The sequence below is a fragment of the Neoarius graeffei genome, chromosome 2 (assembly GCF_027579695.1).
Source record: "Neoarius graeffei isolate fNeoGra1 chromosome 2, fNeoGra1.pri, whole genome shotgun sequence".
NCBI classification, from domain to species: Eukaryota; Metazoa; Chordata; class Actinopteri; order Siluriformes; family Ariidae; genus Neoarius; species Neoarius graeffei.
The window spans coordinates 4926248-4954050 of record NC_083570.1 but is presented as its reverse complement, the minus strand read 5'-3'; the positions used below and the strand labels follow the sequence as shown (position 1 = coordinate 4954050).

The following is a 27803-nucleotide window of genomic DNA, read 5'->3' as shown; positions in this document are numbered from 1 at the left end:
CAGACGGGGTGAGAGATACAGACAGACGGTGGGTGAGAGAGACAGACGGGGGTGAGGCAGACAGAAGGGGGTGAGAGAGACAGACAGAGGGGGTGAGAGAGACAGACAGGGGGGTGAGAGAGACAGACGGGGTGAGAGAGACAGACAGAGGGTGGGTGAGAGACAGACAGAGGGGGGTGAGAGACAGACAGGGGGTGAGAGAGACTTGGTAGCTATATATAGCTATAGATGTAGAACTCCCTGTAAAATATAATTCACTTGAGGCTGAAGAGCTTATGCTGGACTTATATACCATAATGCCTTGTGATATTAGGCAATAAAACAGTTAATTAAATGTACTGCTTATGTACAAAGCAAGTGCTCTTAGTGCTCTCTTAGCTCTCTTAGATCTTGATTGCTGATTTCTGTGCATCAGATGTTACGTTACAGCTACATATAGAGGGGGGCGAGAGAGACAGACATATGGGGGTGAGGGAGATAGACAGAGGGGGTGAGAGAGACAGTCAGAGGGTGGGTGAGACAGTCAGAGGGGGGTGAGAGAGACAGACGGGGGGTGAGAGAGACAGACAGAGGGGGTGAGAGAGACAGACAGACTGGGGGTGAGAAAGACTTGGTAGCTATATATAGCTATAGAGATCTTGCAGTCACGTGCCTGGAAAGTACACAGCCGCCATCTTGTCAGTAAAAAACACAGCTGAATACTGCTGCACTGGTGTACAGAATGGATCAATTTCAACCGACGGACTACACGGCTCATTTTTCTAATGAATAGATAACTAGATATATGTCTAAAATAAACGATCTACAGATTAGTGACCCTTATGGCTTACCGGACGGAGTTTTCACGACCGTGTCAGTGGATTTTGAACTGCCAGCGGAATACCCGGACGTGTATAATTACCTCATCAACTTTCACTCGCTGTTCAGTGGTGAAGCACTGCATGCTTATAAATCTCTGGACAGTTATCTTTACAGAAATTCACCCCCTCTTAGGCGAGAGATAGAGGCTTAGTAGTGGAGATTTGAGTGGTTGTTTTCTGAGCTTAGTCAACAGGCCGGCTCTGCCTGCAGCCTCGCTTTTGCTTCAGCTCCCGACGCCGCCTCCTTCGCCTGCCAGACCTGATAACAATCCACGGAGACCCCGCTGGTCTCACTATCTCGTCCGGAATGTTGTGCATGCGATGGAAAGCTACAAACCGTCATTTTCTGCTGGAAACCAATGTCCAGTAAGTCCATACGGTTGTAGTGGATATTGAAGTCCTGTACAGACGAACAACACGCAAAAATACACACAAAAAACATAAAAAACGTGCACAGGTAGGGAGAGCTTGTAGCCGCAGCCGTTGTAGTAGAATTGTATATAGTAGGGTTTTCCAGAAGAAAAGGTAGAAGTAAAAGCAGAAGTAGAACCAGAAGTAGAAGGCGGAAATGTGGTGTTTGACCGACAAGATGGCGTCTGTCACAATCTGGATCGGCTGTGACGTCACATGCAAGTGCTCCATTGATGTAGAACTCCCTGTAAAATATAATCCGCTTGAGGCTGAAGAGCTTATGCTGGACTTATATACCATAATGCCTTGTGATATTAGGCAATTAAACAGTTAATTAAATGTACTGCTTATGTACAAAGCAAGTGCTCTTAGTGCTCTCTTAGCTAATAGATCTTGATTGCTGATTTCTGTGCATCAGATGTTACGTTACAGCTACATATAGAAATAATTGATGGCGGATATGATAGCTTAAATGCATTTGTTTATCCTTGATTCTATTGCTCCCAGGTCGTGACCAGGAACGGCGGACACAACAGCTATTTCCTTCCCTCCAGCGTGCTCCTACTGGACATAGTAGCCCGAGAGAAAGCATCTCCTTACTCAGTGTTGGACCGAGTCAAAGCATAGCCACATTTTTCCAAACTGCAGACTCCTTGATAAACAGACATGTCCCTGCTGCTTATTGTGCCATTTCTGCTGGTTGCTTGTCATCCAGGAAAAGTTTCTTCAGCAGTTCTCCATCCTTCACCAGAAGAACCGATGGATGCTCAATCTCCTCCAATTATCAGGACAAATAGGTTAGCATTGTACATCTTTACTCTTTACAAATGTTCTCTTGAGCTTACATTGACAGATATTCGAGACGATCAGTGCTGCAGTTTTTTTTATTGAGATGAACCGTTTGGCTGACAAGGTTTTGCTCTTTCTTGTGGTTCATACAATACCATTTAAATTGGCGTAGAAATGCTTACAGCGAAGTTAGGCATACTTAATAATTGTTGTTTGGTAGCGTGCTTCTTAATTCGGATATAATCATAACTTCATGCATGCAGACACAAATCTTGGCCTACAGGTTCTCCAGCATCTTCGTCTTCTATTTTGTAAGTAATGCTGAAATCTTTGCAACTGTGTTGCGTTTTGCTTTAAATCGTTAAACTTGTTAGCACGCTCACGGAGGAATAGATTTACAGTTTTAATGTGGGTTTAGGCCGCAAGCCTGGAGTCAAGGCCAAGCTTTTTTTTTTTTACTTTGTTTTGTAATGGCTTATGAGCCAGCAATCTGTATGAGGTGCTTTAATGGGAGAACCTGTTCTGACCCATAATTGGAATCCTGTTGCGTGCTGCTCTTTCATGGAATGAGCAGTATGAATCTGCTTGCAGAGACAAGCTTCACACTCCACCTCCAAGTTTGGCATGAAATACCATCCTGCCCTCACACACACCTATTTATTAGTTATTGCGAGGATCGGAGCATGACCTAAATACATCAGTAATGAATTACTCCAGTGAAATTTTTTTTTGAAAGCCTGCCTTTTTACCCCAATAATAAAAGTGCTTCACAGGTCATAATGCTTATAGATTTGATTCGATTCTATAGCAAACACGATCTTTAATTATTTGAGTGTTTTTTTGTCTCCTCTAGAAAATGGATGTGTGAAAAGCATGTAAATGAATGTAATGAGTTACAAAAGAGATAATACCCCCCTTTGTTTGTACTACTTACCGTTTCATGGCCAGTCTGTTGTGGAAATAATAAAATATTATCACACAAGCCTTATTCTACCAGGTGACAGTATTAACTCTGATATTAAAATCCATCCTTGCATTTCATAAACCAGATGTATGCTAAATATGATGGCTTTGTGTTCTCAGATGCCTGGGAGATCCACTTCAGAGCATCCGCAAGACCATACTGGATTCTTTGAATCTGCAGACCGAGCCTCACATGTCCGTTCCTGGAATGGCTGAGATTCGAGAGCGCTGGATAAATGTTTTCAAAGGCACCAGCAACTCAGACACTATAGATCAGCGGTTCCCAAACTTTTTTGGCCGCGCACCCCCTTCTATACTCCAACCAGGTTGACGCACCCCCAGTTCCCCAGTTTCAAAAAACACACGCTTTCTTATAAAGGCAGCATCTTTGATCGTGCTAAAAAGATAACAAACATCGTTTGCCACACCTGCAGGAAACCACAAAAGTGGAAAAAAAAACCCACCAAAACTTTCTTACAGCACGTCCTGCTCGAATGAGAACATCGAATCACATTAACATATTATGCGCTCTCGTATTTGAATTAGATAGAATTTGATTGAAATGTAACAGTTTTAAAACGTTGCAACACGGTAAATGCGCAAATTCATTACAAAGGAAGATCACATCGAGGCATGTAGTCTACCAGCCAGATATGGGGGAAATATATGATTTTCATCCGTGTTTAAAACACTAGCAGCACAACCCTGTCATTACAAGGTTATGAAAATGAATTGAGAATGAATTTAATTTGCAAAAAAGTTAACATATAATAACAGTAAAAATAGCAATGATAATTATGAACATATGTATTTTAAAGAGATACAACAATTTAAGGAGCATATCAGGAACAGATAAAGAAGAGGATCCATCTGATTGTGAAGTGCAGCGCTGACGGCTCAGTCTGCAGCGAGAGAGACAGAGAGAGACAGACAGACGGTGGGTGGGTGGATTCCTCCCTATCTGTTGGGGTTTCTCCTCCTTCATCCCTGATTTGTGGTGGCGCATTTAGTTTCGCCGATTTCAACCAGTTGAGCATCGCAAATGAATGAATGAATGAAACCACAAACTACTGCAGAACCGTTACGGCGTAGAAGAGTTAAAAATCGCCATTACATTTTTTATCTTGCGCACCCCCTAGTGGCAGCTCGCGCACCCCCGGGGGTGCGCGCACCACACTTTGGGAACCGCTGCGAGCAACAGGCAGCTAGTAAGTAAAGCTGTGAATAAAATTCTATACATCAGTGAGCACTAACTCAGCAGATTTCATTCCCAGTCCTGTAAACACACCCAGCACATCTGATCCAGATAGCACAGATCTGCAGAACTGAACCTCATAGTGAGGAAGGCAGATCTTCAGGAACAAAGCTGGTGATTGAACATATTTTATTCATTCTGTGCTTTTTTTTTTTCTTATAGACAACACACAACCATCATCATCATCATCCTTATCATCATCATCCAGTTCTGGGAATTCAACACAGCTCCAATGTTGCAAGTTTGCCTCCCAGGTTTTCATAAAAGGTTCATTAATGTTAAAGTTAATGATGTGTATCACAAGATGCATCATTTAAGAATTTTAAATTTAATTCCCTTACAAAATGTCACTTATGAACTGTTCCTAATCCCTTATCTTAGCATGTTGTAATATGGTGCTTACTCCTTTATATATCTCAGATCTGGGCTGGGATCAGTGGATCATTTACCCAGACAGCTTCACCTTCGTCCAGTGCAGTGTGTGCGTGTCCCAGCAGAATCAGCGCATGTTTAATTGCAGAAATGATGATCCACCAGCTCTGGATCCTCCCTCACAGGTCAGTTCTGTTCCAAACCATCAGAAAAGGCACAACAGTAAATGACCGAATACGGAGTTCCTGCTACGTGGTGTTGAGAGCCAGGAGAGCAAAAACACTCAACTGCTTTGAACTTTTTGTTTGTCAGGGAAGATCTTTAGTGTGTGACCTGAATGCTGGAGGAAATGTGTCTTACAGAAGAGTATGATTTTTTTCTTTGTAAGGTGGCTGTATTTCTCGGCACGTTGGGGAAAAAATAGCATTAAAAAAAGAAAAGTTTGAATATAGATGGTTAGTTAAAGGGGACAGGTGACCTTGTGATATTTACATGGGAACTAGGTGACACTGTAGGCTGATTTGTGTAAACAAATCATATTTGAGCTTGCAGATTTTTGGAAGATAATCCAGCCGAGTGAATCCGTCCAGCTTTATGCACTGCAAAAATATCTTATCAAGTCATATTAATGCATTAGTAATAAGTAAAATATGACACAAATACACCAACATTTAACATATTTTCACCTGCCAAGGATAAAGTGACGATGTTGATATTGATGATGTTTTCGTACTGGTTCTCCTGCAGAAGCCGTGCTGCAAGGTGACCTCACTTGACCTTGTGCCCTTCCTGTACATGGATGAAACAAGCACCCTCATTCTCAGCTCCGTCCCCCTGACCCGCACGTGTGGCTGTCGCCATGGTGATGACACCCAGGCCCTTCAACTGTGATAAACAACACCAAGAGTACAAACGCCTCCCCCTACCTCTTTATGTCACACAGGTCTGTCACCGCATCATCGTTACGTAGCGTTCGGGACATTGTGCATTTATAAAAGCAACCACACCACTTTTGCATCTTTACTCACCGATTTTGTTCTGTTGGGAGGTTTTTCATAAAGAACACTGTAAATATTGTTGATTCCCGAGGTGTTTAGAACACGCTGATGACCGGCTACACTCGGCAAGAATAAAACCAAGCAGATGTTCATCGAAGGGTTTATTTCCAAAAGGCTAGGGTTCGGGTCAGAGCGTTAAATGAACCAAAATCTTGTTTCATATCCTAATAAGTAAATGTTATGATTAAAAATCTAATATTAGGATCCAAAATCCCAGCAGCTCTCAGGCCCTTCAGCAAATCCATTGTGTCCTAGCGAGTCTTACACAACATCACTTTTTGGAGCTTTCCTATTTTTAACGTTAAACAAGTCCACTTCATTATAAATATTAATGCAGCACTGACTAACAGACCACAAGTCATGTCTGATCACTAAGATCTGCACCTGTGACACTGATAAAAGTCTATATTCAGTCATATTCACCGTCACTCCTCCACGGGCTTTATTTTGAGTCAATATATTTAAGAACATTCTGGCCTATCGCTGAACATTCGTGTACTTTGAGTCAAGGTTAAACTGTAATAGTAAATCTCTGCATTGCTGGAGATAAAACCTATGTTAACATTAATAATAGTGGAGCACTCTGCCACCTCTTATTTTGTTCTATTTTGTTATTCTCATACAGGACAATATTCCATCCATCCATCCATCCATCCATCCATCCATCCATCCATCCATCCATCCATCCATCCATCCATCCATCCATCCATCCATCCATCCATCCATCCATCCATCCATCCATCCATCCATCCATCCATCCATCCATCCATCCATCCATCCATCAATCAATTAATTAATGCAGTTTTAAAATAAAGAGGCTGCAGACCATATCTCAATCATCTTAATTGCCAGTTAAGTTTCATATTGTGTTTTCATGGAAAAAGGACACCAGTGATTAGTTTGGCACAAAATATAGTGGCAACTGAGACTTTTCTATTCTTTCAATTAACTCTCTCTTATGAATCAAATCGACACCCAAGTATCATCACAGCATCCATAATAAGCATATCTTCCCAGGCCTACAAATTAACAGTCATTTTTAACAACCTTGATTTTCATCTTTTTCACCATCTTGGTATAAAATTTAAAGCCCTAATGGGCACTTTAGTCTTCCAAATCGTGATTCTTTTTCCCCCCATTAAAGTGCACAACAATCTAAGGTGCATGCTACGCACAAACTGTATACACCAAAAACCCCTAGCAAAACCCTTGGTAAAATATCTGAAAGATGTCATACTTGTTGCTTATAACTGTATACTATATATGAAAATGTGAATATTTATCAGCTGCTCACAGCTATTGTTTTATTTACTTTTAATGCAGGCCATAAGCTTTCTGATTTCTATTGGCTTCAGAGAGGGATTTCTGCTGGTTGCAAGGTCATCTGCCTCCACATACTTCAGGTCCTCAGCTGAACAGACTCCAATAGTTTTGATAACCTCCACTACTCGCTGTATAGAATCCTCTTGGCTGAAGACAGAACTGAGGGATGAGGTTAGGTCGCTCACCCATTCATCCATGACTACAAGAGGGGATAAAGACAGAAAATGGTCCAACTATTTTCGTTAGCTTCCGGGATACCTGAAGAATAATTTTCGCTCAGTTTAGTTCACCCCTACTGATCAACAACACTGTGTTTAAGAGATATTACTTTATGTCCATTCAGACTGTACAGAGGCAATGGATAGAAATCCAGGCAGTGTTCTGCACTCACGCACTGCATATCCTCAGCTGCTTGTTTGACTTCATAGAGTCCATATGCTGAGAAATACAATGAAGTGTATGGTGTCACCAGAAAGCAAACCTTTTTGTCATCTTTAATCAAAATGAGCTCAATCTGACCAAACGTGATCGACTCATCAGACTCACGTTTTAGGCAGAGAAAAGATCCTTTTTTGTAAAGGGTGCCTTTAAAGTCAACCTCGGTGGACAGAGAATCCGGTTCTGGAAACGTGTGCTTCGACTGCATTGCGCACTGCATCACTGTACAGGTGAGCATGATATGGAGTTGAGTTTTTTTATTTCAACACTGGTGCAAAAAAGGAGTTTGAGCAGAGGGTTGTTTGGAGGAGTTGGTGCTGGTTTGCGAGTGACTGGCATATATTCTTAAAGTTTTGAATCCTCCTTATGCACCTCTTAAAGTACGAGTGTTTACTTTCAAATCTCATTGTCCATAGCTGTATTAGGGGGCCCAGTTTGAGGATCAATGATGCATTATGGAGAAGATAGTGGTGCTTGGGTTTTAGATGGTCAGAAGGAAACGCTGCTTTTCTTGTTTCCAGATATTCAACCACAACAATGTTGAGGTAAGCTACCTGGGCAGTGGTGATCTTGGGTGCACACACTAGTTCCACAAGTTCTTTCAAAGTGATCACGAGTTGCCACACTGGGTTACAAGGATCAACTTTGTCACCAATAATGACAGGCAGGAGTCTAAGGAGACACCAGTTCTGAGCTGCTTGGCCACCTACTGTTTTGGCCTTTTCATTCACCTGACAAGGAGATGAGCTGGAATCTGAGTCCTTGTAGGCAAATTGTGTGATTCTCCTGTTCAACTGAGAGTATGTGAGCCAATGTTTGACTTTTATGAAGTAGCGCAGGTAAATGGCTAAGCCATAGGCTACAACTCCCTCAAACAAGTCATGCCCTATGCATGGAGGAAGGCCTGGCTGACATACATGGAAATATTTCAGAGTGTTGAAGATGGAGTCACAAATTATGCCTTTGACATGATTCACATCACTCTCCTGCAATAACTGCACTGCTTCTTTGTAGTTATCAACTGTTTGTACAGGAAAGCTCTGACTCACACTCTCAAGTTGGTCTCTTTGTACCTCACAATACCTGCAGAAGTACTTGGAGGTGCTGAAATTCTGAGTGTAGCCACCAATGCAGTGTGACCCCTAATTGTCACCTGCAATAGATATTATGGTTGCTCAAACCACATGACCAGAAGGTGTCACGAGTCCATGTTCTTCAAGTTGTCTCAGGTCTGACAACAATCTCGATAACACTGTGTCCTGACCAAAGGATTTAAAGTCTCTCTCTTTGCACAACAGTCCTAACTGCATATTGTCAATACTGGAATGATGGAATGGCTTAAAGTCAGCGAGTGTGAAGTATACTCCGACAAGTTTGTTTTCTCCTGGATGACCCAAGTGGGTTCACAACTTCAAACACATCCTGATACAAAATCAGTTTCAGGACTACGCCACCTGCTTGTAGAGACAAGTCTTTGGATTTGAAGACAGAGCCATCACAAATATCACTTAAGATGATATCAGAAACAGGACGATTTTGAGACTCCACACACTCTTCCCACACAACAGGATCTTTTAGAATGGCTCTTAAAGTGTCATGCAAGGGTATGTATTGTGCATAACAGTCTCTTCTATGTTCATTGGTGCCCAGGTAAACATTTTCTGGGTGCACATAGGCAAAGTTCCTCTCAAAATACTGCCTCCTGGTATGTTCAGTGGAGAGATGAGAGCTACATGCAGCATGCAAATCAGTTTCCTGGAGATTCTGAAAAACTGAATCAAGCTCAGCATCTGACATGTTACTATTAGCTCTAAGTGTCCCTTTAATCTTGTCTTTTGTGTACTGATGACAAATGGCATTCAGGCCATTAATTTCTTCAACAATCATTTAAATAGTTGATGATGGAACCAGGTACTTTGCCTGGAGTTGCATGTAAAACAGGCACAGATTCCTCATGTACAATGAACTAATATCAATATCTTCTGGAACCTGAGACTGATTTTTACTGAGGTCCATTCCAGTTTCAGTTTCGTTGGACTCAATCTGAGAGGACACAGATGACTTTAAATGCCTTGATACAATTGCGGAATGGGCAATGTATTAACTAGGGATGAGCGAGTACAGCATTATCTGTAAACCATATGAATTATCTGTATCTGTATCCGTACCATGAAGTGGGCGGGATTTAACCCAGAAGTGGGCTGGATTTAACCCGGAAGTGGGGCTGGTTGTCTTGAAATGGGCGGGGCTTTAACCAGTATGTTATTTTAAGCATGCAGTTGATATGGGTTGATCAGAAATTGTTATATTTATTGCTGATTAGAAAATTATTTACAGGACAGCATCAGCATTGAGCTTTAGATCGATGGTTTTGATCACGACAGCAAACGAACTATTTACAGAACAAGTTTTGCAACAATGAATACAACACGTGGTTGCAATTATGAAATGAAATGTAATGAACAAGAGTTTTCATACTCAACATAACTTTCTTTTTTAACTTTTAATTTTTTTATGATCAGTGTGATTTTTTTTTTGTTCTTTTTAATTTTTTTCATTTCCTCACCAGGGGTGTGTGTGTGTGTGTGTGTGTAGCTTAATTTGTAATACTTATCACTACCCAAGTAGCAATGAGAATCGGGCCACTTCCGTAAAACCTCCAGCGCCATCGGCTGAATAGTGGCAACCGCAATTGGGCCAGGTCTTTAATTGGCTCCGTCTGACTGAGCATCGGCTGAGCCACGGCAACCGGGAGCGTGCCGCTTCCATAAAACTGCAGCTCATGCCGACTGTGATTTGGTGGCATTGGCTGAATCATGGCACCCAGGTTAAAATCTGAGCGCTCGGCTACCAGTACGAAACCGATTGAAAATGCCAACGGTACTGCAGCAAGCATCATTTGCACACAGTTCAATCACTGACTGCATTGACTGATTATATTTCGTAAGATAAATTAAAATAGCAGACATACTATTATATATTCAGTTTGCATTTCACTAGATAGTAAACAACGAAAACCATTTTAATCTCATATGTTTATGAAATACTTCTTGTCTATGCACGCCGTTCACAGTCTTGACTATGCGGTGTGTATGACTGGTAATTACTAACTCTGACCACTAGGCGGTGTGTGACTGGTAATTACTAACACTGGCCATTAGGCGGTGTGTGACTGTAATTACTAACACTGGCCACTAGGCGGTGTGTGACTGGTAATTATTAACACTGGCCACTAGGCGGTATGTAACTGGTAATTACTAACACTGGCCACTAGGTGGTGTGTGACTGGTAATTACTAACACTGGCCACTAGGCGGTGTGAGACTGGTAATTACTAACACTGGCCACTAGGCGGTGTGTATGACTGGTAATTACTAACAAACAATTACTGCATAAACAATGCGAAATCAACAAATTGTCAAATCAACATGTAACCCTGTTAAAAAAATCACTATCCATAAAGAGATAATAAATAATAAATAGTTTAATATGTTCATTGGTTGGTTAAAAATGTGATTAAAAGTGTGGAAAGGATATTTCATAAAGGTTAAAATAGTTGATAAAAGAGTAGAGTGTAATAAATACGCTAAAAAGATTTAAAAAGACACAAATGTGCAAATTTTAAGTATTTCCTTTTATTTTGAAGAATCTCCTGGGTAAAGTTTTGTAGGAGGGAGCTTGAAAGAAGCACCACGAGCAGTGTTGCCAGATTGGGCGGGTGCCCGCCCAATTGGGCGTCTTTTGACTGCCTCAGACGGGCAGAAAAAGCCTTGGGCGGGCAAATAAAATTTGGGCTGCTTTCAAGAAGTTTGGGCGGGGGGTTTTGTTCTCACGCCAGCCATACATTTTATTCAATAAATAAACAAATCAAATAAATTGTGTTCCTATCCATATACACACAATCACACACAGCAGGCGACCGATATGGCCACCATATGGAGGCAGCCTACGTGAGATAAAAATGATACATTTTAGAACGTTTCTATAGTTACAGCTAAGCGCAGCTACGCAAGTATTTTTAAACTAGCCAGCATGTCGTCCGAGTGGGGAAAATATAAAAAACATTATCGAAAGGAGTGAGAATCTGACGAGGCTTTGAAAGCATGGATTGCACCTGTCCTGCAAGATCTGTCCAAGGCACGGTGCAAGTACTGCAAAAGTGAGATCCGAGCTCAACTAAGCGACCTTAAAGACCACGCAGATACCTCTCACCTCAAGACGCTGACCTTGGCACCACATTTCAGGAAGAGCTCAGCGCGAGCGCACTGCCTCCTGAAATGAAAGAAACCATCTCCGCGTGGTGCTTTGCGTTCATCAAAGAACTTTTGGTGCAATACCAAATGCGCTTAACTGACTCACTGGATATGCTGCGGCAAATGGAGCTGCTCTCCCCTAAGTCAGTTATGTCCACCATGGACAGACCAAGGGTGAGGGAGTTACCGATGGAGTTTTTCATGTGCGCCGTTGACACCTTGGAGTGCCAGTGGAGAAATGTCACATCAGCTGCTTTTTCAGGCGACCAGGCCATTGACACGTTTTGGATGGAGATCAAAGCGTTCAAAGACGCAGGGGGGAATGCATGTTTTCAAGATCTTGCATTGGGTGCCATCCGACTGCTGTCTTTGCCCATATCCAATGCGCACATCGAGAGAGCATTTTCCCAAGTTGCGCTCTTGAAAGACAATACAAGAAATCATATGGGACTCTCTCTCCTGTCCAGTCTCATGGAGGTCCGCTCCGGCCTGTCCAGGAATGGATGGACGTCCGCTACCTTCAGACCTCCCCAGCAGCTGTTGGAGAGGTTTAATTCTTCGATGTACGAGTAACAGCTGATGATGATGGTAATGTGCTGTTCTGAATATGTAGCCTGTGTTTATGCGTAAAGAAGATGGTAGGCCTAATGCGCTGTTTTTGTTCTGAATTATAGCCTGTGTTTATGCGTAAAGAAAACTTATGGCCAGTTACAATATCTGATTCATTCATTAATGCCATAATGCCTTTTAATTAATTAATGTAAAAAGCCATATACTATAGGCTACGTTACATGTGCTTATATAGCTAGTTTTTTTTTCTATCCTGATTGTTGTGAGATTGTGGTTTCAACACTCAAACCTGGGAATGAGTGGGCCTATGTCGTGAGTGTATGTTTTTCACATGTTCTCATACATGTCAACCTATACGGAATGTCCGTATTTTATACGGATTTGATTCAATAAACGTAGTATATGGGCATATAAATAAAGTTATACGGATTCTTTAAAAAAAACTTCAATATTTATTTAGAGCTATAATCAATTCCCACGATGATAAAAGAACGCATAACATTTACAAACGTACTGTACACCACAGACAGCCAGTAAAGAGTCTTATTAAATCGCGCGTTATCTTGTGGTAGCGAGACTTCGTTCCACTTTTGATCATGCGCACACCGCATTGCGAGAATCCCGCCAACCGGGAAGTCATTGACATATAAACATAGATGCCGCCTTCTGCGTAGAATCATACGTCATCCTTGCCGCCATATTGGATGGGGCAAAGTGGAGATTCTTCAGCCGTCTCTGGTATAGCTACAGTAGCCGAGAATAAAGATGCCTCATTCATGTGCTGCGTTTAACTGTACCAACAGGTTTACCGTCCAAACGAGATCACATGGGATTACCTTTCACAGGTGAGACTGGAAAAATACTTTTCATTGTGTTTGGCCATTATAACGTAATTTTACGAACAGATTTTTCTGACTTCGTGGCTAATATGAAGTCTCGCGCATAATAGCCGCTCGGTGAAACCTGTCTCCAAACAACGAAGTATTTCCTTCGTAACTACGCTGATAACACTTTGTGTTTTTGTCAAACATTGGAGCTTTGTATTCATTCTGAAGGTTTATTGTTATTAATAAAAGTAACTGGGATATATCATTGTTAATTATCATTCAAATTTTAGGTAAATTATTTTAATTTGCATCTTATACGGATTTTATAAGGGAAATACGGATTTTGGGGGTTGGTTATACAGGTTTGATTGACCAAAGGTTGACATGTATGTGTTCTGTGTCACTGTCATCTATCTGTGATAAAATACCATTTTACATTTGGGCTAATACATTTAATACTGTAAATGCTTTTAAACGCACGTTTATTCAAATATTAAATGTTTTCATGTGAAAAAACGTTGTTGGGCGGTTTTTTGCTTAAAGGTGGGGTATGAGATTTTTTTCAGGAGTATTTTTTACCATATTGCTTGAAAAGCTCCTCACACCCATGTTGCAAGCAGTACAATAGAAGGTTTGATCCCAAAACGAAATATTTTAATCCAGTCTACAGTGTAAAATAAAGGAAAAACGTCATCCAATCATATCAAGGTACCACCTCAAAATGATTGGATACTGACACGTCAATCAGACTGAAGCCCGCGAGCAGCCTGGCCTTTCTGTGTGTGTGAGAGAACGAGCAGAGTGTCACACAGAGCGCAGGATTTTCTCAGTGCGCTCCCTCCAAACAATGGGGATTTACATGAAAACGGAAGGAGATATTCACAAAATTCTTTCACAGTGAGTGCCACAAGGATCTCCTGAACACACTGATGTAATTTTTTTGTCTGTATTGTAAAAAACGAGGCCACTAGAGCGAGTTAAAAACGAGTGACTTTTCTGCCAAGTTTATAATGGCAGTCTATGGGGCAGCGCGCCTGTCCTCTCCTCACTTTCAGGCTTCTCATTCAAAAACTGCAAGTCCTATCGTGTAGGTCAGACCTGGGCATTTTACGGCCCGCGGGCCGCATCCGGCCCTTTGGTTCATTCTGACCGGCCCGCATAAAGTTAATGAGAAATTACAAAATAAACGTATTTTCTAATTTTACCTCATGCATGGACTGAATGTACATTGCTTTTATTTTGAAGTTGTGTTCAACAAAAATGCAATGCACGCGACATGAAAATGACATGAAATCCCACGAAACCTAATCGCGCGATAACTACTTCCGTAATTTGTCCAGACCAACCACAAACTTGTACGTCATCCTTCAAACGGTCCAGCCAATCACATCGTGTGACGTCACCAGCAGGCGCCGGAGCCGATCTCCGGCGAAAAGCACCAAATGAGGTGATTAGACTACAAATGTGGGTATCATTATTATAATATGATGTATCTTGCTTGATATTTGGAGTAGAAAGACAATATTGTGATATCTTTTATTGTGTTTTGGGGTGAATGTGACTGAAAAAAAATGGTACAAACGTTCACATTTTGTTAACCATTGTTTTGGGAAATTTGATGGAATAAATGACATTTTTTTGTAAGGCAACCTCGTTTTTTCCATACTCTTACCAGTCTTAGCAGTTTGTAAGAACAATGTTATTTATTGCTTTATATAAAGAAATACAATTAATATTATGCAGAATTTAGTTCAGCCTTTTGGTCCGGCCCTCCACAAAATTTTCTGTTTCTCATGTGGCCCCATGGAAAAAATAATTGCCCACCCCTAGTGTAGGTAGACACATTGTGTGAATCAGGACAAGTGTGGCTACTACTTTTGAGAAAATTATGTGTGTGGAGTGAAAATTGGGGCTGAAAACCAGTGTTGTGCCAGTTCACACCTTTTCTGAACTAGTTCAAGTTCAGTTCATACATGCTCAAAGTGAACAGTTCACATTCAAAGTTCACAATTTTAATTCTGAACTAGTTCAAAGTTCAGTTCATTTTACTTTTTGGTGAGATATGAAAATAAAAACATTTTTCAGACCACGAGCTAGAAAATCACTATACGTTCTCTGAAACTCTTCACTGTAGACTAGGGCTTTGACTTCGAACTTCGATATTCGAATACAATTCGAATGTTGTGAAAAAAAAGTGATGTTCGAACGAATATTAGGCAGCTCTAAATATTCGAACCTGTATATGGTATCATTAGGCATAATTCTTTTATTTTTGTGAATGTGGTTGTAAACGTTTTCAGTTCAGGTCGCAGGTTTTTTTTTTTTTTTAACGTCTGTGGAATTTATGTGAATCGCGAAGGTCATTGTCTTTTGTCTTATCTGGGCACCTGTAGACATTAGCGTCAAGCTGGCAGGCATTGAACAATGGAGTCTGATGCTAGCACGTTGGAGATTTGCACTCCGGAGAATTTAAAAAGTGATGCGTGGTGCTATTTTGGATTCGAAAAAAAAGATGGAGAATGCGATAAAAAAAAGGTTACCTGTAAAATATGTGGAAACAAATTGGCCTATCAATCAACAACTTCAAACTTGAGGGCCCACTTGAAGACATTGCACGCGGGAGCGCTAGAAGGTGAGAGGGGGCTGCGAGAGGGGGCTGTGATACGCCGGCAGGTGAAGATAGACACTCTAATTCCTAATATTAACTCTAATATTTTTCATTTCCTCATCAGAAGTCAGTCATTTTTGCGAGATTGGACAGAGTCTGACTTTATTAAGTACAACATAGGCCTACAATAAATGAAGTGTAATGTAACTGCTGATGTGATTAAATGCAATATAAAATGTGACTTTTCTTCTGAAAATATCGGTGTTTGTTTTTTTTCTGCAGATATTTGGTTGGTTTTTGTACACCTGATGTTATAACATAAATGAAATTACTAACGTAGACTATGCGACACTGCGCAGTAATGCTTTCATGTGCTGTTATTTTTGTCAACTTTGGATAGTTGCTAAAAAAAATAAAAATAAATTATTAGCTTACTTGCGCAAGTAGCCTATAGGCCTAAATTACTTATCCTACACATGGTGGAATTTACATACCATGAAGTTCATAAGTTAACGAAGTGAGCACGTAAAACTAATCTGTGATCTTATAACATATCGTGTCCGTGTTTGTTTGAATTGTGAATCAGAGACGCGAGCAGGAAGCAGTGACATGACAGCTGACACCGGTCTCATTCAAAACAAACATTCTCAAAAGCCAACACGAATGGGCTCGGAACGGCAGTGTTATAAACTCACAGATTAGGTGTAGGCCTAGCAGCACCTGCTCATTTTGTAAACGTTCCCCTTTGATTGTCAGTGAGGCTACAGTTTAGAGCAGGGGTGTCAAACCTGATCCATAAAGGGCCGTGTGGCTGCAGGTTTTCATTCCAGCCATGCAGCAGCACCCTGATTTGGCTTATTCAATCAACTGACACACCCACCCTTTAATCAAGGGTGGGTGTGGCTGCAAGTATTTGACTGTGTGAAGACAGTTCAGTTGATTGAATGAGCCAAGTCAGGTGTGCTGCTGCATGGCTGGAATGAAAACCTGCAGCCACAAGGCCCTTTATGGATCAGGTTTGACACCCCTGGTTTAGAGGCTTTCATCAGTACAAGCAACCAGGAAACCGAAGGAACAGCGTTTCACACAAAGGCAACGGACAAACGACGAAGTTTGTGGATTATGTAATGTTAAAAGTGTCAGCCGGTATACTACGACACTGCACGTTTCATTAGTAGTGGTTGTAAAAACACGCCTGAATATTTCATATTTCCTGCACGTAATCTTATTGACATTGACTGAACACTGCCCCCTGGTGGACTGAATATCATATTTAATTTTGATGCCGAGGTGTTAGTGAGGCATTTAAGAATAATATAATTAATAAAAGTTCGAATACTATTCGAATGTCTAGATTAATTTCCAAACGAACTTCGAATATGATTTTTGGGCCAAGGTCAAAGCCCTACTGTAGACATTTGCTCATGACACTGCAATTGTGGGTTTTTTACCAGGTGATGAAACTTGCAACAGTACAGACAAGGTAGACCAGTTCTATACTTAGTGCAATGAAATATACCAGCATTTAATTAAAGAAGTAAATAATATATAGTTTAATATATAGATATATAAATTATTTGATATATATTATATAATGTGTGTGTGTGTGTGTGTGTGTGTGTGTATGAAATGAGCAAAACTCTTGAATGAAGGCAATGAAGGCAAAACTGTTACAAGATGCTCAAAGGCACAAAAAACTATTTTTAAGGAAACTGCATATCTTTATGGTTGATAGAGTGATTTTAAGATGTAACTGTAAGATAACTTAATGCAACGTAATGCAACTAGGTTAACTTTAGGTAACTTTCAAACAGTATTTGGTGACCATTTCTATTCAGTGTTGGGGACGTGGTCTATCTGTTCAAAACAGGAACATGGTTACACTGGTACAAACTGAAAACTGACCCACACACACACACACACACACAATGAACTGTAATGAACTGTAATGCCCATGAATCCCTTGTTGACAGCTGACCAGCAATCAGCTGTTGTGCAAACAAAATCAAGCTCGGCAAGTTCACTTTTTAATTTATTAATAACCTCCATAAATTCTCTGTTCAGCAGTCCCTGCACTTGCTTTCTTGAAGGCACATGTCTGGTTGGTTGCAAACCTGTCACTAGTCTGATGAACGAGGGTTTCTCAACTTTGCTTAGAGGTTGTAAATCTTCCACAATGTAGTCGATAATCAGTTTATCTACCTGCTCCTGGGAGATCACGGACCTCTTGAAGGCAGCTGGCAGTGTAATTTGCGTTTGGGGGGGTTGGCAGGGGGAGGGTGTTTTCTTTGCCTTTCCTCCCTTTTGACCCTCGAGGACGTGCATATATGCATTAACGCTGGATGGGTGCTTCAACTCGATGTGTCGTTTCAAATTCGAGAACGAAGTTGTTGAAGTCCTTATTTGTTTTTTCTGAGCAGGTGGACATATCTTACACAGAAAGGTAAGGTTTTTGCCGTCGGGGTCTTGGTGTGACAGTGTGTACAATTGTCTTAAATGTTCATAATCAGTGTCTGTGCTCTCCGTGCCATCACTTCCACTAGCCATTTTTTTAAATTGCAGCGCTTTCTCTCTCTCTCGTCATTGGTCTCTCACACACTCCTTCTCTCGCTCCAGCCCATTTTCCTCCTCGCTCTCATCGTTGCCTGCTACGCCTACCCCGCCCTGCTGCAATTCATCATGGGTATAACTGTCATCAGTTACATAAATGGCATGAATAATATTTCTAATATATAAATTAGTTTTGTAATTTTATTTCTTTATTGGGGGCATGATTTTTATGGTGCGCCATATTTTTTGTGTTGTATTTGTTGTGTTTGTATTGGGGCGGAACCTATTATTGGAGCTACGCTCTGGGGGACATAATTTATGACCGTAAAACAAAGGGAATATCTTCAGAAACGGCGGTAATCCAGTCTTTTGCATATCAGGACTAAAGGACACTTTATGCATTGTTTGTGAGATGCATTTGATGAACATTGCGTGAAGAATGTAACACGGACATTTAAAGTTTGTATGGAACCCAGGTTTGGAATATTGTTCGAGAAGAAATGTTCTGAAGAATGACGAAGCTTTTTGTGCAAGGAACCTAGCTCCTTTTGGTAACAAGCTGCCAGCGAGGTAAGCTTATGTCTCTAAATAGTTGTTAATATTACCTATGTTTGTATAGCATGATCTGCATTAGTTTAATTGTTGTTTGTTATTGTCAGTTTTCACGGGACCAAGCAGAATAAAGAGCGCCCTGTGGTTTAAACGAAAACTCTGTTTCCTCGTGTTACTGGGGGAGCTACAGTGAAAACTCGGATGTCAACACCCAAGGCGTGTGGAGAAGCGAGCGGCAAGCCATCGTCATCGCTTCGTATTCGTCAGCGCCTCTTCGGAGAGACGACGCACGAGAGCTACTTTGCCGTCCGCAGTACGGTGCAGGTGCCATTGTTTTGCTAGCGTATGCTCAACATTTTGAACAGACTTTTGCAGAGACTTCGGTTTGAGCTCTGTAGGAATTCATTTGAATGGTGTTTGACTACAACAAGAGACTCTTGGGTTTGAATTCACATTTAAAAGGGACAGTGTTCATATCTATGTCAATCTATGTTTTCTTTGTTGGTTAATAACTTTTGGTTTGATGATAGTCCCTTGGTTTAGACCATTTCAATACCACAATGGCAGGTTGTAGCATTATGTATGATCACAGAAATGTGTATGAGTAACCTAACAGTTATTGCAAATGCTTATTTAAATAGATATCTTTAAGGTTGGATAAACTTAATGTAAAGTTCACTCTTATTGATCTTAAACTAATTATTAAGACCTGATGTTAAGTAAGCTGAATTTAGGCTAATATATTTAGTTATTTCAATCTTTTGACAACCTAACTTTAAGTTAAAAGGGTTTTACCTTTTAATAATTATTGCAGTTCTCTGAGATTTAAGCAGAAAGTGAGACATAAAACCAGGAACATATTACTTCTTTTTCTCTAACTTAAATGTCATTCTGAATTCATAAAGATTAAGATAGGTTCACTAAAATGTCTGTGTCAGGTAGTGTAATTGAGAATGACAGAGAAAGTGTAAAACAAACCGTAGAGACACCCACCAAGGAAGATGCTGGCAAGGAACAAGATGTAAGGCTAGATGAGCCAGAACACTCATATTTGATTGAAAACGTGGCATCCAATCCCAACTGCTCACAAGAAGTACTGCAAGGCCGAAGAGTCCGCAAGTTGACAGAGAAGGGCCAAGAACTGCAGGAAGAGCAAATAAAAAGACTGGAACGCAGGTTCAATTCAAACTATGAAAAGTGGAAGGCACTCGTTAAAGATGCCAAACAATCGTCTAAGACCAGTAATTCGAATGCCATGCTACAGAAACATGTAGTTGAGATAAGGAAGGCCTCAACTAAGTTAGAGCAGATTTATGAAGACATACGTCATATCCAAACACCACAACAAGACATGCGTCGTAGAATAGACACTTGTGAAGTAGTAACCAAGGAAATCATTGAAGTTGCGAATGGCTGTCTAGTGAGAAATGAGCAAGAAGAAGATTTCAAAAGTGCAAAGTCTCTAAAGCTAAGGCCTGACACACAGAGCATCATTTCTGGCCACTCAAGATCTGTGCATCGCTCCCACGCCAGTTCAGTAATTAGCTTTAGATCCTCAAGTCTGTCATCACTGAAGAGACAAGATGCAGCAGCCGAAGCTGCTGCTAATGAAGCTACGTTAGAAGTCCTTCACGAGCAAGAGCATCATTTTAAAGAATTGCAAAGACTTGAAGCTGAAGATAAACGCCTTCAAGCAGAACAAGAAGCTGCTGCTGCTCAGTTACGTGTGAAACAACAAGCTGAAAATGAGAAGAGAAGGCAGACATTAGAAGCCAAGCGCAGAGAGATAGAACGATTGGAGACAGTCAAGAAACTGAAGGCTGCCAAGGCACGGGAGGAGGTGTATGCACAGAGTATATGCTCAGATGAAGAGATAAGTGAGCCAATGCACAGCTGTGGTTCTGTGAGGGTAAAGAAAAAAGTCACAACCCAGAATGTCTCAAAGCAGCAATTAGTCAATCCACAAGCCGTAACCCACTCAACAACTTGCAATGTCAAGCGAGAAGACGACACCACTTCTCTTATAAGAGCACTTGCAGAATCCTTAGTGGCAAATAGACTTCCTGTACCTGAGCCAGTAGTATTCAATGGTGATCCTCTTCGGTATAATGACTGGAAAATCTCATTCCAAACTCTCATTGATAGGAAGAACATACCAGGCCAAGAAAAGATTTACTATTTGCGAAAGTACGTTGGCGGACCGGCCAAGAAAGCAATTGAGAGCTACTTTATGCTAGGTACAGAGGCAGCCTACCATTCCGCATGGAGCATTTTAGAAGAAAGATATGGAAATCCGTTCCTTATTGCCAAGGCGTTCAGAGATCGGCTAGCTACATGGCCTAAACTAAACCCCAAGAATAGCTTAGAGCTACAGGAATTTGTGGACTTCCTGCGAAGCTGTGAGGCAGCCATGTCACAGATCAAAGGGCTAGATGTGCTCAATGACTGCAATGAAAATCAGAAGTTGCTCATCAAACTTCCAGACTGGTTGACTTCAAGGTGGAATAGAAAGGTTATGGAAGTGGAGGAAGAAAGCCAAACATTCCCAACTTTCAGCCAATTCGTAGCATTTCTGACACGTGAAGCCAAGATTGCATGCAATCCTGTGACTTCTTTGCATGCACTAAAACCAAGTGAAGGTGAGAGGGCCAGAGTGCAGAGAAACAGAAGCCCTGCAGGAAAGACACTAGCCACCAATTCGGATGACAAAGCTGTGCCAGCCAGCTGTGTCCTCTGTGAAAAGGCCAATCACAGTTTAGACAACTGTCGAAAATTCATGGAAAGAGAGGTTTCTGAAAGACACAAGTATATTCAAGAAAATAGATTGTGCTTTGGTTGCTTGAAACCAGGGCATCGCTCAAAGGAATGTGAAAGGAGAAAGACCTGTGAAAAATGTAACAAAAAACATCCTACGTGCCTCCATGAAAACCGTAGCAGTGATGCACGGCCCCCACCAAGAGGCGACACTGTAATGGTAGAGAGAGAAGATGGCATCCAGGATATAGCAGACAGTGCGTCAAGCAGAGCAACGTCTAACAGAATCATACAAAGTGCCCGTGGCACTCATACCTCCACAGTGATACCAGTGTGGGTGTCAACAGCTCATGAGCCAGATCACGAGGTTCTTATATACGCACTTCTTGACACTCAAAGTGATACGACGTTCATTCTTAAAGAAACTGCTGAAGCTCTACATGCTAAGAGTGAGCCAGTCCATCTAAAGCTGTCAACAATGGCTTCAAAGGAAACTAGAATATCATGTCAAAAACTAACAGGTCTACAAGTGAGGGGGTTCCACTCAAACAAAATAATTCCCCTACCAGCAACGTACTCCAGAGAATTCATCCCAGGAAACCGAGATCATATCCCTACACCAAACACTGCAAAAGCATGGCCTCACCTTGAACACTTATCAGATGAAATTGCCCCCCTGCAAGGTTGCGATATTGGCCTGCTTATTGGATATAATTGTCCGCAGGCTCTTGTCCCAAGGCAGGTAGTGCCAGGAAGAGAAAACCAACCCTTTGCAATAAGGACAGACTTAGGTTGGAGTGTGATTGGCTATGGTAACCCTCATGTTGACTGTGGAGATTTGATTGGAGCCAGTCATCATGTCATTGTGAAACAGGTGACGCCATGCCAACCCTTGTCGGATCTTGCATGTGAAGTTCATTTTGTCCACAGAACGCAAATCAAAGAAGTTGTGTCACCTTCGGAGATAATGAACATTCTTGAATCTGACTTCATTGAAAGAAGCACAGATGATGGGCAAATATCTCAAGAAGATCTGAGATTTCTGGCCAAGATGGCGGACGGCATCAGATTAAAGACTGATGGGCATTATGAAATGCCATTACCATTCAAGATAGAAAGGCCTAACCTACCTGACAATAAGTCCTCTGCCATGCATCGTCTGAGGTGTCTGGAAAGAAAGTTGAAAAGGAATCAGCAATACTACAAGGATTACACAGCCTTTATGAATGAAACAATCACGAGTGGAGATGCAGAAAAGGTCATGGAGCAAGACCTGTGCAAAACCCCAGTTTGGTACATCCCACACCATGGGGTATACCATCCACAGAAGCCGGGCAAGATCCGTGTTGTTTTTGACTGTGCTGCGAAGTTTCAACAGACTTCCCTGAACGACCATCTTTTAACTGGTCCTGACTTGACAAACACGTTAGTGGGAGTATTGTGCCGTTTCCGCAAAGGACCGGTGGCACTCATGTGTGACATTGAACGCATGTTCCACCAGTTTCATGTCAAAAAGGAAGACCAAGACTATTTGAGATTCCTCTGGTGGGATAGTGGCAACCTGGAGGCACAGCCTTCCGTCTACCGCATGAAAGTTCATCTGTTTGGCGCAGCATCTTCACCAGGCTGCGCCAACTTTGGACTTAAGCACATTGCTGCCACAGGATGCAGTTCGGTCAGTCAGGACACAGTCAGGTTCATTCAGAGGAACTTTTATGTCGATGATGGTCTAACGAGCACAGAAACGAAAGACCAGGCAATCCAATTAGTCAAGGAAGCAAGAGACCTCTGCAATATGGGAAAACTCCATCTGCACAAGTTTGTCTCAAATTGCAAGGAAGTACTGGACACAATCCCTGAAAAGGAACGTGCAGAAGGCACCAAAGACCTGGATCTGGCATTTGGAGGGTCTCAAGTAGAGCGAGCCCTTGGGGTTCAGTGGTGCGTGGCTTCCGATCAGTTCCAGTTCAAAGTTGCAGTAAAAGACAATCCACTTACCAGAAGAGGGGTCTTGTCCACAGTTGCCTCACTGTATGACCCACTTGGCTTTGTGGCCCCGTACATCTTGATAGGAAAACAAATCCTGCAGCAAATGTGTCGAGGCAAGCTTGACTGGGATGATGTCTTACCCGAAGACCTCAAGCCATTGTGGGAATCCTGGCTTATGGACTTGATACACTTGGCTGACATATCAATCTCAAGGTGCTATACTCCCAAAGGCTTCATTGTCAAACATTATGAGCTCCACCATTTCTCTGACGCCAGTACATCAGGCTATGGAGTGTGCTCATATCTTAGAGCAGTGAGCACAACAGGAAAGGTTCACTGTTCCTTGGTCATGGCTAAGGCAAGAGTTGCACCTACCAAGGTCACTACTATACCAAGACTGGAGCTCTCAGCAGCAGTCACAGCTGTTCGCATCAGTGACTTGCTGAAAAAGGAACTTGAAATTGACTTCTTGCATGAGTTTTTTTGGACTGATTCTAAAGTAGTCATTGGATATATCAACAATGATGCCAGAAGGTTTCATGTCTTTGTGGCTAACCGAGTGCAGCGCATCAAGCAAAGCACAGAACCTGCTCAATGGCGATATGTGGCTTCTGAAGACAACCCTGCAGACTATGCGTCTAGGGGTCTTGCAGCACAGCAACTCAAGGTCTCCAACTGGTTCACAGGCCCAGCATTTTTGTGGCAAAAGGAGCTGCCTCCTGAAGATGCCATGGTGGGAGAAATCTCAAGTGCTGATCCTGAAGTCAAAGAGGCTTATGCTCATAACACTCAAGCCAACGAAGATGTTTCACTTCTGGATCGTATACACAAGTTCTCAGACTGGTCAAGACTTGTCAGAGCTGTAGCTAGACTGACGCGCAGAGTAAAACAGGCCAAGGGACTCCCGCAAAGGTCAAGTGAAGCCACAACTTTGGAGGAAAGAAGAGCAGCAGAGTTAATGCTTATAAGGATGGTACAAAGGGATAGCTTTGCTCAAGAAATACAGTACTTGAGACATTGCAACGGGGAGCGCACCGAAGTAATGAACAAACTGCAGAAACTGAGTCCATTTCTTGATGAGGAAGGTGTCCTCAGAGTAGGTGGGCGCTTGACTCATGCAGCCCTCCATCCACATGTGAAGCATCCCGCGATTCTTCCTCGAGACAGCTACTTGTCATCACTCCTCATAAAGCATTATCACGAGAGAGTGCACCATCAAGGACGTGCTTTGACTATGAACGAGCTCCGCGCTAATGGGATATGGATCCTTGGGTGCAGCAAGTCTGTGTCATCATACATTTACAAGTGCACCAAATGCAGGAAATTAAGAAGATCCCCAGAACAACAAAAGATGGCAGATCTTCCTGTTGAGCGCACAGAAGAGGCCCCTCCCTTCACCTATTGTGGGATGGATTGTTTCGGGCCATTTTATGTCAGAGAAGGAAGGAAAGAGCTCAAGCGCTATGGACTTCTACTTACCTGTATGGCTTCTAGAGCAGTGCACATTGAAATGCTTGATGATCTTTCCACTGACTCCTTCATTAATGCACTTCGAGCTGCTATTTCCATTCGCGGGCCAATCCGTCAGTTAAGATGCGATCAAGGTACGAACTTTGTTGGTGCAAGGAGAGAGTTTGCTGAGGCATTAACTGAAATGAAAGAAGAGAAGTTCAGAGGAGAAGGATGTGAGTTTATCATGAATACACCAGCTTCAAGTCATATGGGCGGAGTTTGGGAAAGGCAAATCCGCACCATCAGAAGTGTCTTAACGTCAATCTTGGAGCAGTCATCCAGACAACTTGACTGTTCTTCTCTTAGGACATTTTTGTATGAAGTTATGGCTGTCATCAACAGCAGGCCTTTAACCACTGATTACCTCTGTGATGCTTCTTGCCCTGAGCCCCTGACACCTAATCACATTTTGACCATGAAATCCACAGTAATCGCTCCACCTCCTGGACGATTTGTCAGAGAAGATCTGTATCTTCGTAAGCGATGGCGTCGTGTTCAGTTCCTGGCCAACAGTTTCTGGTTGCGATGGAAGAGGGAATATCTCTTGAATCTTCAGCATCGACAGAAGTGGACCAAGGAACAAAGAAACGCAAAGGTTAATGACATTGTTCTTATGCTGGATGACATGGCCCCACGCAGTCAATGGAAGTTGGCTAAAGTCACTGAAGTGCTACCAGGAAAGGATGGAAGAGTGAGAAAGCTAAAGCTCTTGATCAGTGATCCTACTCTTGATTCCAGGGGTAAACGTACCTCCAAACCTACCTACCTTGAACGCCCTATCCAGAAGACTGTTACACTCCTGGAAGCAGATTAAAGGCTTGATGTTACACTTTCATCCTGTCATTATAAGCTTACAAGCCGTAGTTAAATCTAAAAATAGTGAAGAAAAGGTTATAAATAAGTTCATATAGCTTCACATTAGGAATAAAGAAAGTAAAAATCACAGAAGATTTTGGTGGGAGTATAACTGTCATCAGTTACATAAATGGCATGAATAATATTTCTAATATATAAATTAGTTTTGTAATTTTATTTCTTTATTGGGGGCATGATTTTTATGGTGCGCCATATTTTTTGTGTTGTATTTGTTGTGTTTGTATTGGGGCGGAACCTATTATTGGAGCTACGCTCTGGGGGACATAATTTATGACCGTAAAACAAAGGGAATATCTTCAGAAACGGCGGTAATCCAGTCTTTTGCATATCAGGACTAAAGGACACTTTATGCATTGTTTGTGAGATGCATTTGATGAACATTGCGTGAAGAATGTAACACGGACATTTAAAGTTTGTATGGAACCCAGGTTTGGAATATTGTTCGAGAAGAAATGTTCTGAAGAATGACGAAGCTTTTTGTGCAAGGAACCTAGCTCCTTTTGGTAACAAGCTGCCAGCGAGGTAAGCTTATGTCTCTAAATAGTTGTTAATATTACCTATGTTTGTATAGCATGATCTGCATTAGTTTAATTGTTGTTTGTTATTGTCAGTTTTCACGGGACCAAGCAGAATAAAGAGCGCCCTGTGGTTTAAACGAAAACTCTGTTTCCTCGTGTTACTGGGGGAGCTACAATGGGTAACGTAGTGCGGAAGCCAGTATGTTATTCAACTATTCTCGGCCGGACACTACGTTCCCCGCAATGCATTGCGCACACAATGTCAAAGCCATTTCTGTCTGGTGTGATACATGATTTGAGCGGCACCGGCTGCGAGAATACAGGAGGGGGAGACTTTCTCTCGTTGCGTTTCAAAAGAGAAAACAAATGCCACTCGAGTTATCAAGGGAAAACAAATTCCAACGTTCATTTACAGTGATGTCTGCCGTTCATGACACATAATGTGAACAAATTCACGTTCAAGTTCTTTATTAAAACGTGTTGCGTTCAGTTCAAAGTTCATGAAAAAATGAGCGTGTTCAGTGAATGCGTTCTTTTGAACTCGTTCACGCACATCACTGCTGAAAACACAGTTTAAATGAGAAAGTTTGAGCTATTTTTCCAAGCTCTCTACACTCTGCTCCACTGGTGTGTAACGCAATAGACACCCGTTTAGTGGTGTGTCGTTCACGAACGAACCGTTCTTTTTGAACGAGTCTTCGAAGTGAACGACTAGAACTAGTTCGCGCTGCCTCTCGTTCTCGGTCGTTCGCGAATCAGCAGTCTCTGCTCGCTGGCAGCAGGGCGGTCGCTGAATCTCGGTCGTTGGCGAATCAGCAGGATCTGTTCAGTAGCAGAAGGGCGTCCAACTTGCATTTTGATCTGTGCAGACTGTTAAATAAGCAAATTTTTTTTTTTTTGCTTAATGGGTTTGAGAGAACAACTGCATAGCCGGCAGACCATGGCTCTACTAAAATAAATGTAATAAATATAAAAACAGCTTTATTCTCATCTACATTTAATTAACTTTCAGAGCTTTATTTATGTAGTCTTTTTCAGATAATGCTAAGATAATGTTTTTCTTCCATCTTTTTCTCAAGCACATTGTAATGTATGAAAATCTATTGTGGATGGCACCTCTGCCGCCTCTCGTTCACTCAAGATGAACTAAACTTCGGACGATAGCCATTGTTGTGCCGCTTTGGTGTGACGTCATCAAAATGAACGAGTGAACGAATGAATTTCTTTGCTGAACTGACCGACATGAACGAACTGGGGGAAATGAATCGCCATGTCCCACCAATACACCTGTTATTAAGACCCCGTCCACACGTAGCCAGGTATCTG

At 41.8% G+C, this 27803-nt stretch overlaps 2 protein-coding genes across 6 annotated transcripts in view; both read left to right on the top strand.

Annotated features, from left to right (window-relative positions):
• The window catches only part of LOC132877345 (bone morphogenetic protein 6-like), a 35527-nt gene extending 21893 nt beyond the window's left edge, over positions 1-13634 (top strand). Inside the window, exons 2-7 of one of the 4 annotated variants that reach the window (XM_060913584.1) lie at positions 1779-2068; positions 3144-3271; positions 4441-4545; positions 4699-4835; positions 5398-5593; positions 7032-13634. In XM_060913584.1, coding sequence (XP_060769567.1) covers positions 1938-2068; positions 3144-3271; positions 4441-4545; positions 4699-4835; positions 5398-5541 — 645 coding nt within the window. In that variant the 5' untranslated portion in view covers positions 1779-1937 and the 3' untranslated portion in view covers positions 5542-5593; positions 7032-13634. The other 3 variants (XM_060913585.1, XM_060913582.1, XM_060913583.1) reach the window with 3 other exon arrangements.
• Positions 13635-16718: 3084 nt separating this feature from the next.
• On the top strand, positions 16719-26981 carry LOC132877324 (uncharacterized). Of its 2 annotated transcripts, none has more exons than XR_009653020.1 (2): positions 16719-26481; positions 26571-26981. XR_009653020.1 is itself a non-coding variant. In XM_060913580.1 (2 exons), exon 2 carries the CDS (start codon positions 19754-19756, stop codon positions 25895-25897), a length of 6144 nt encoding a protein of 2047 aa, XP_060769563.1. In that variant the 5' UTR covers positions 16719-18846; positions 18936-19753; the 3' UTR covers positions 25898-26981. The 2 variants fall into 2 exon arrangements, 1 of the variants encoding a protein (XP_060769563.1); XM_060913580.1 differs by having other exon boundaries at positions 16719-18846; positions 18936-26981.
• The last annotated feature ends 822 nt before the right edge of the window (positions 26982-27803 follow it).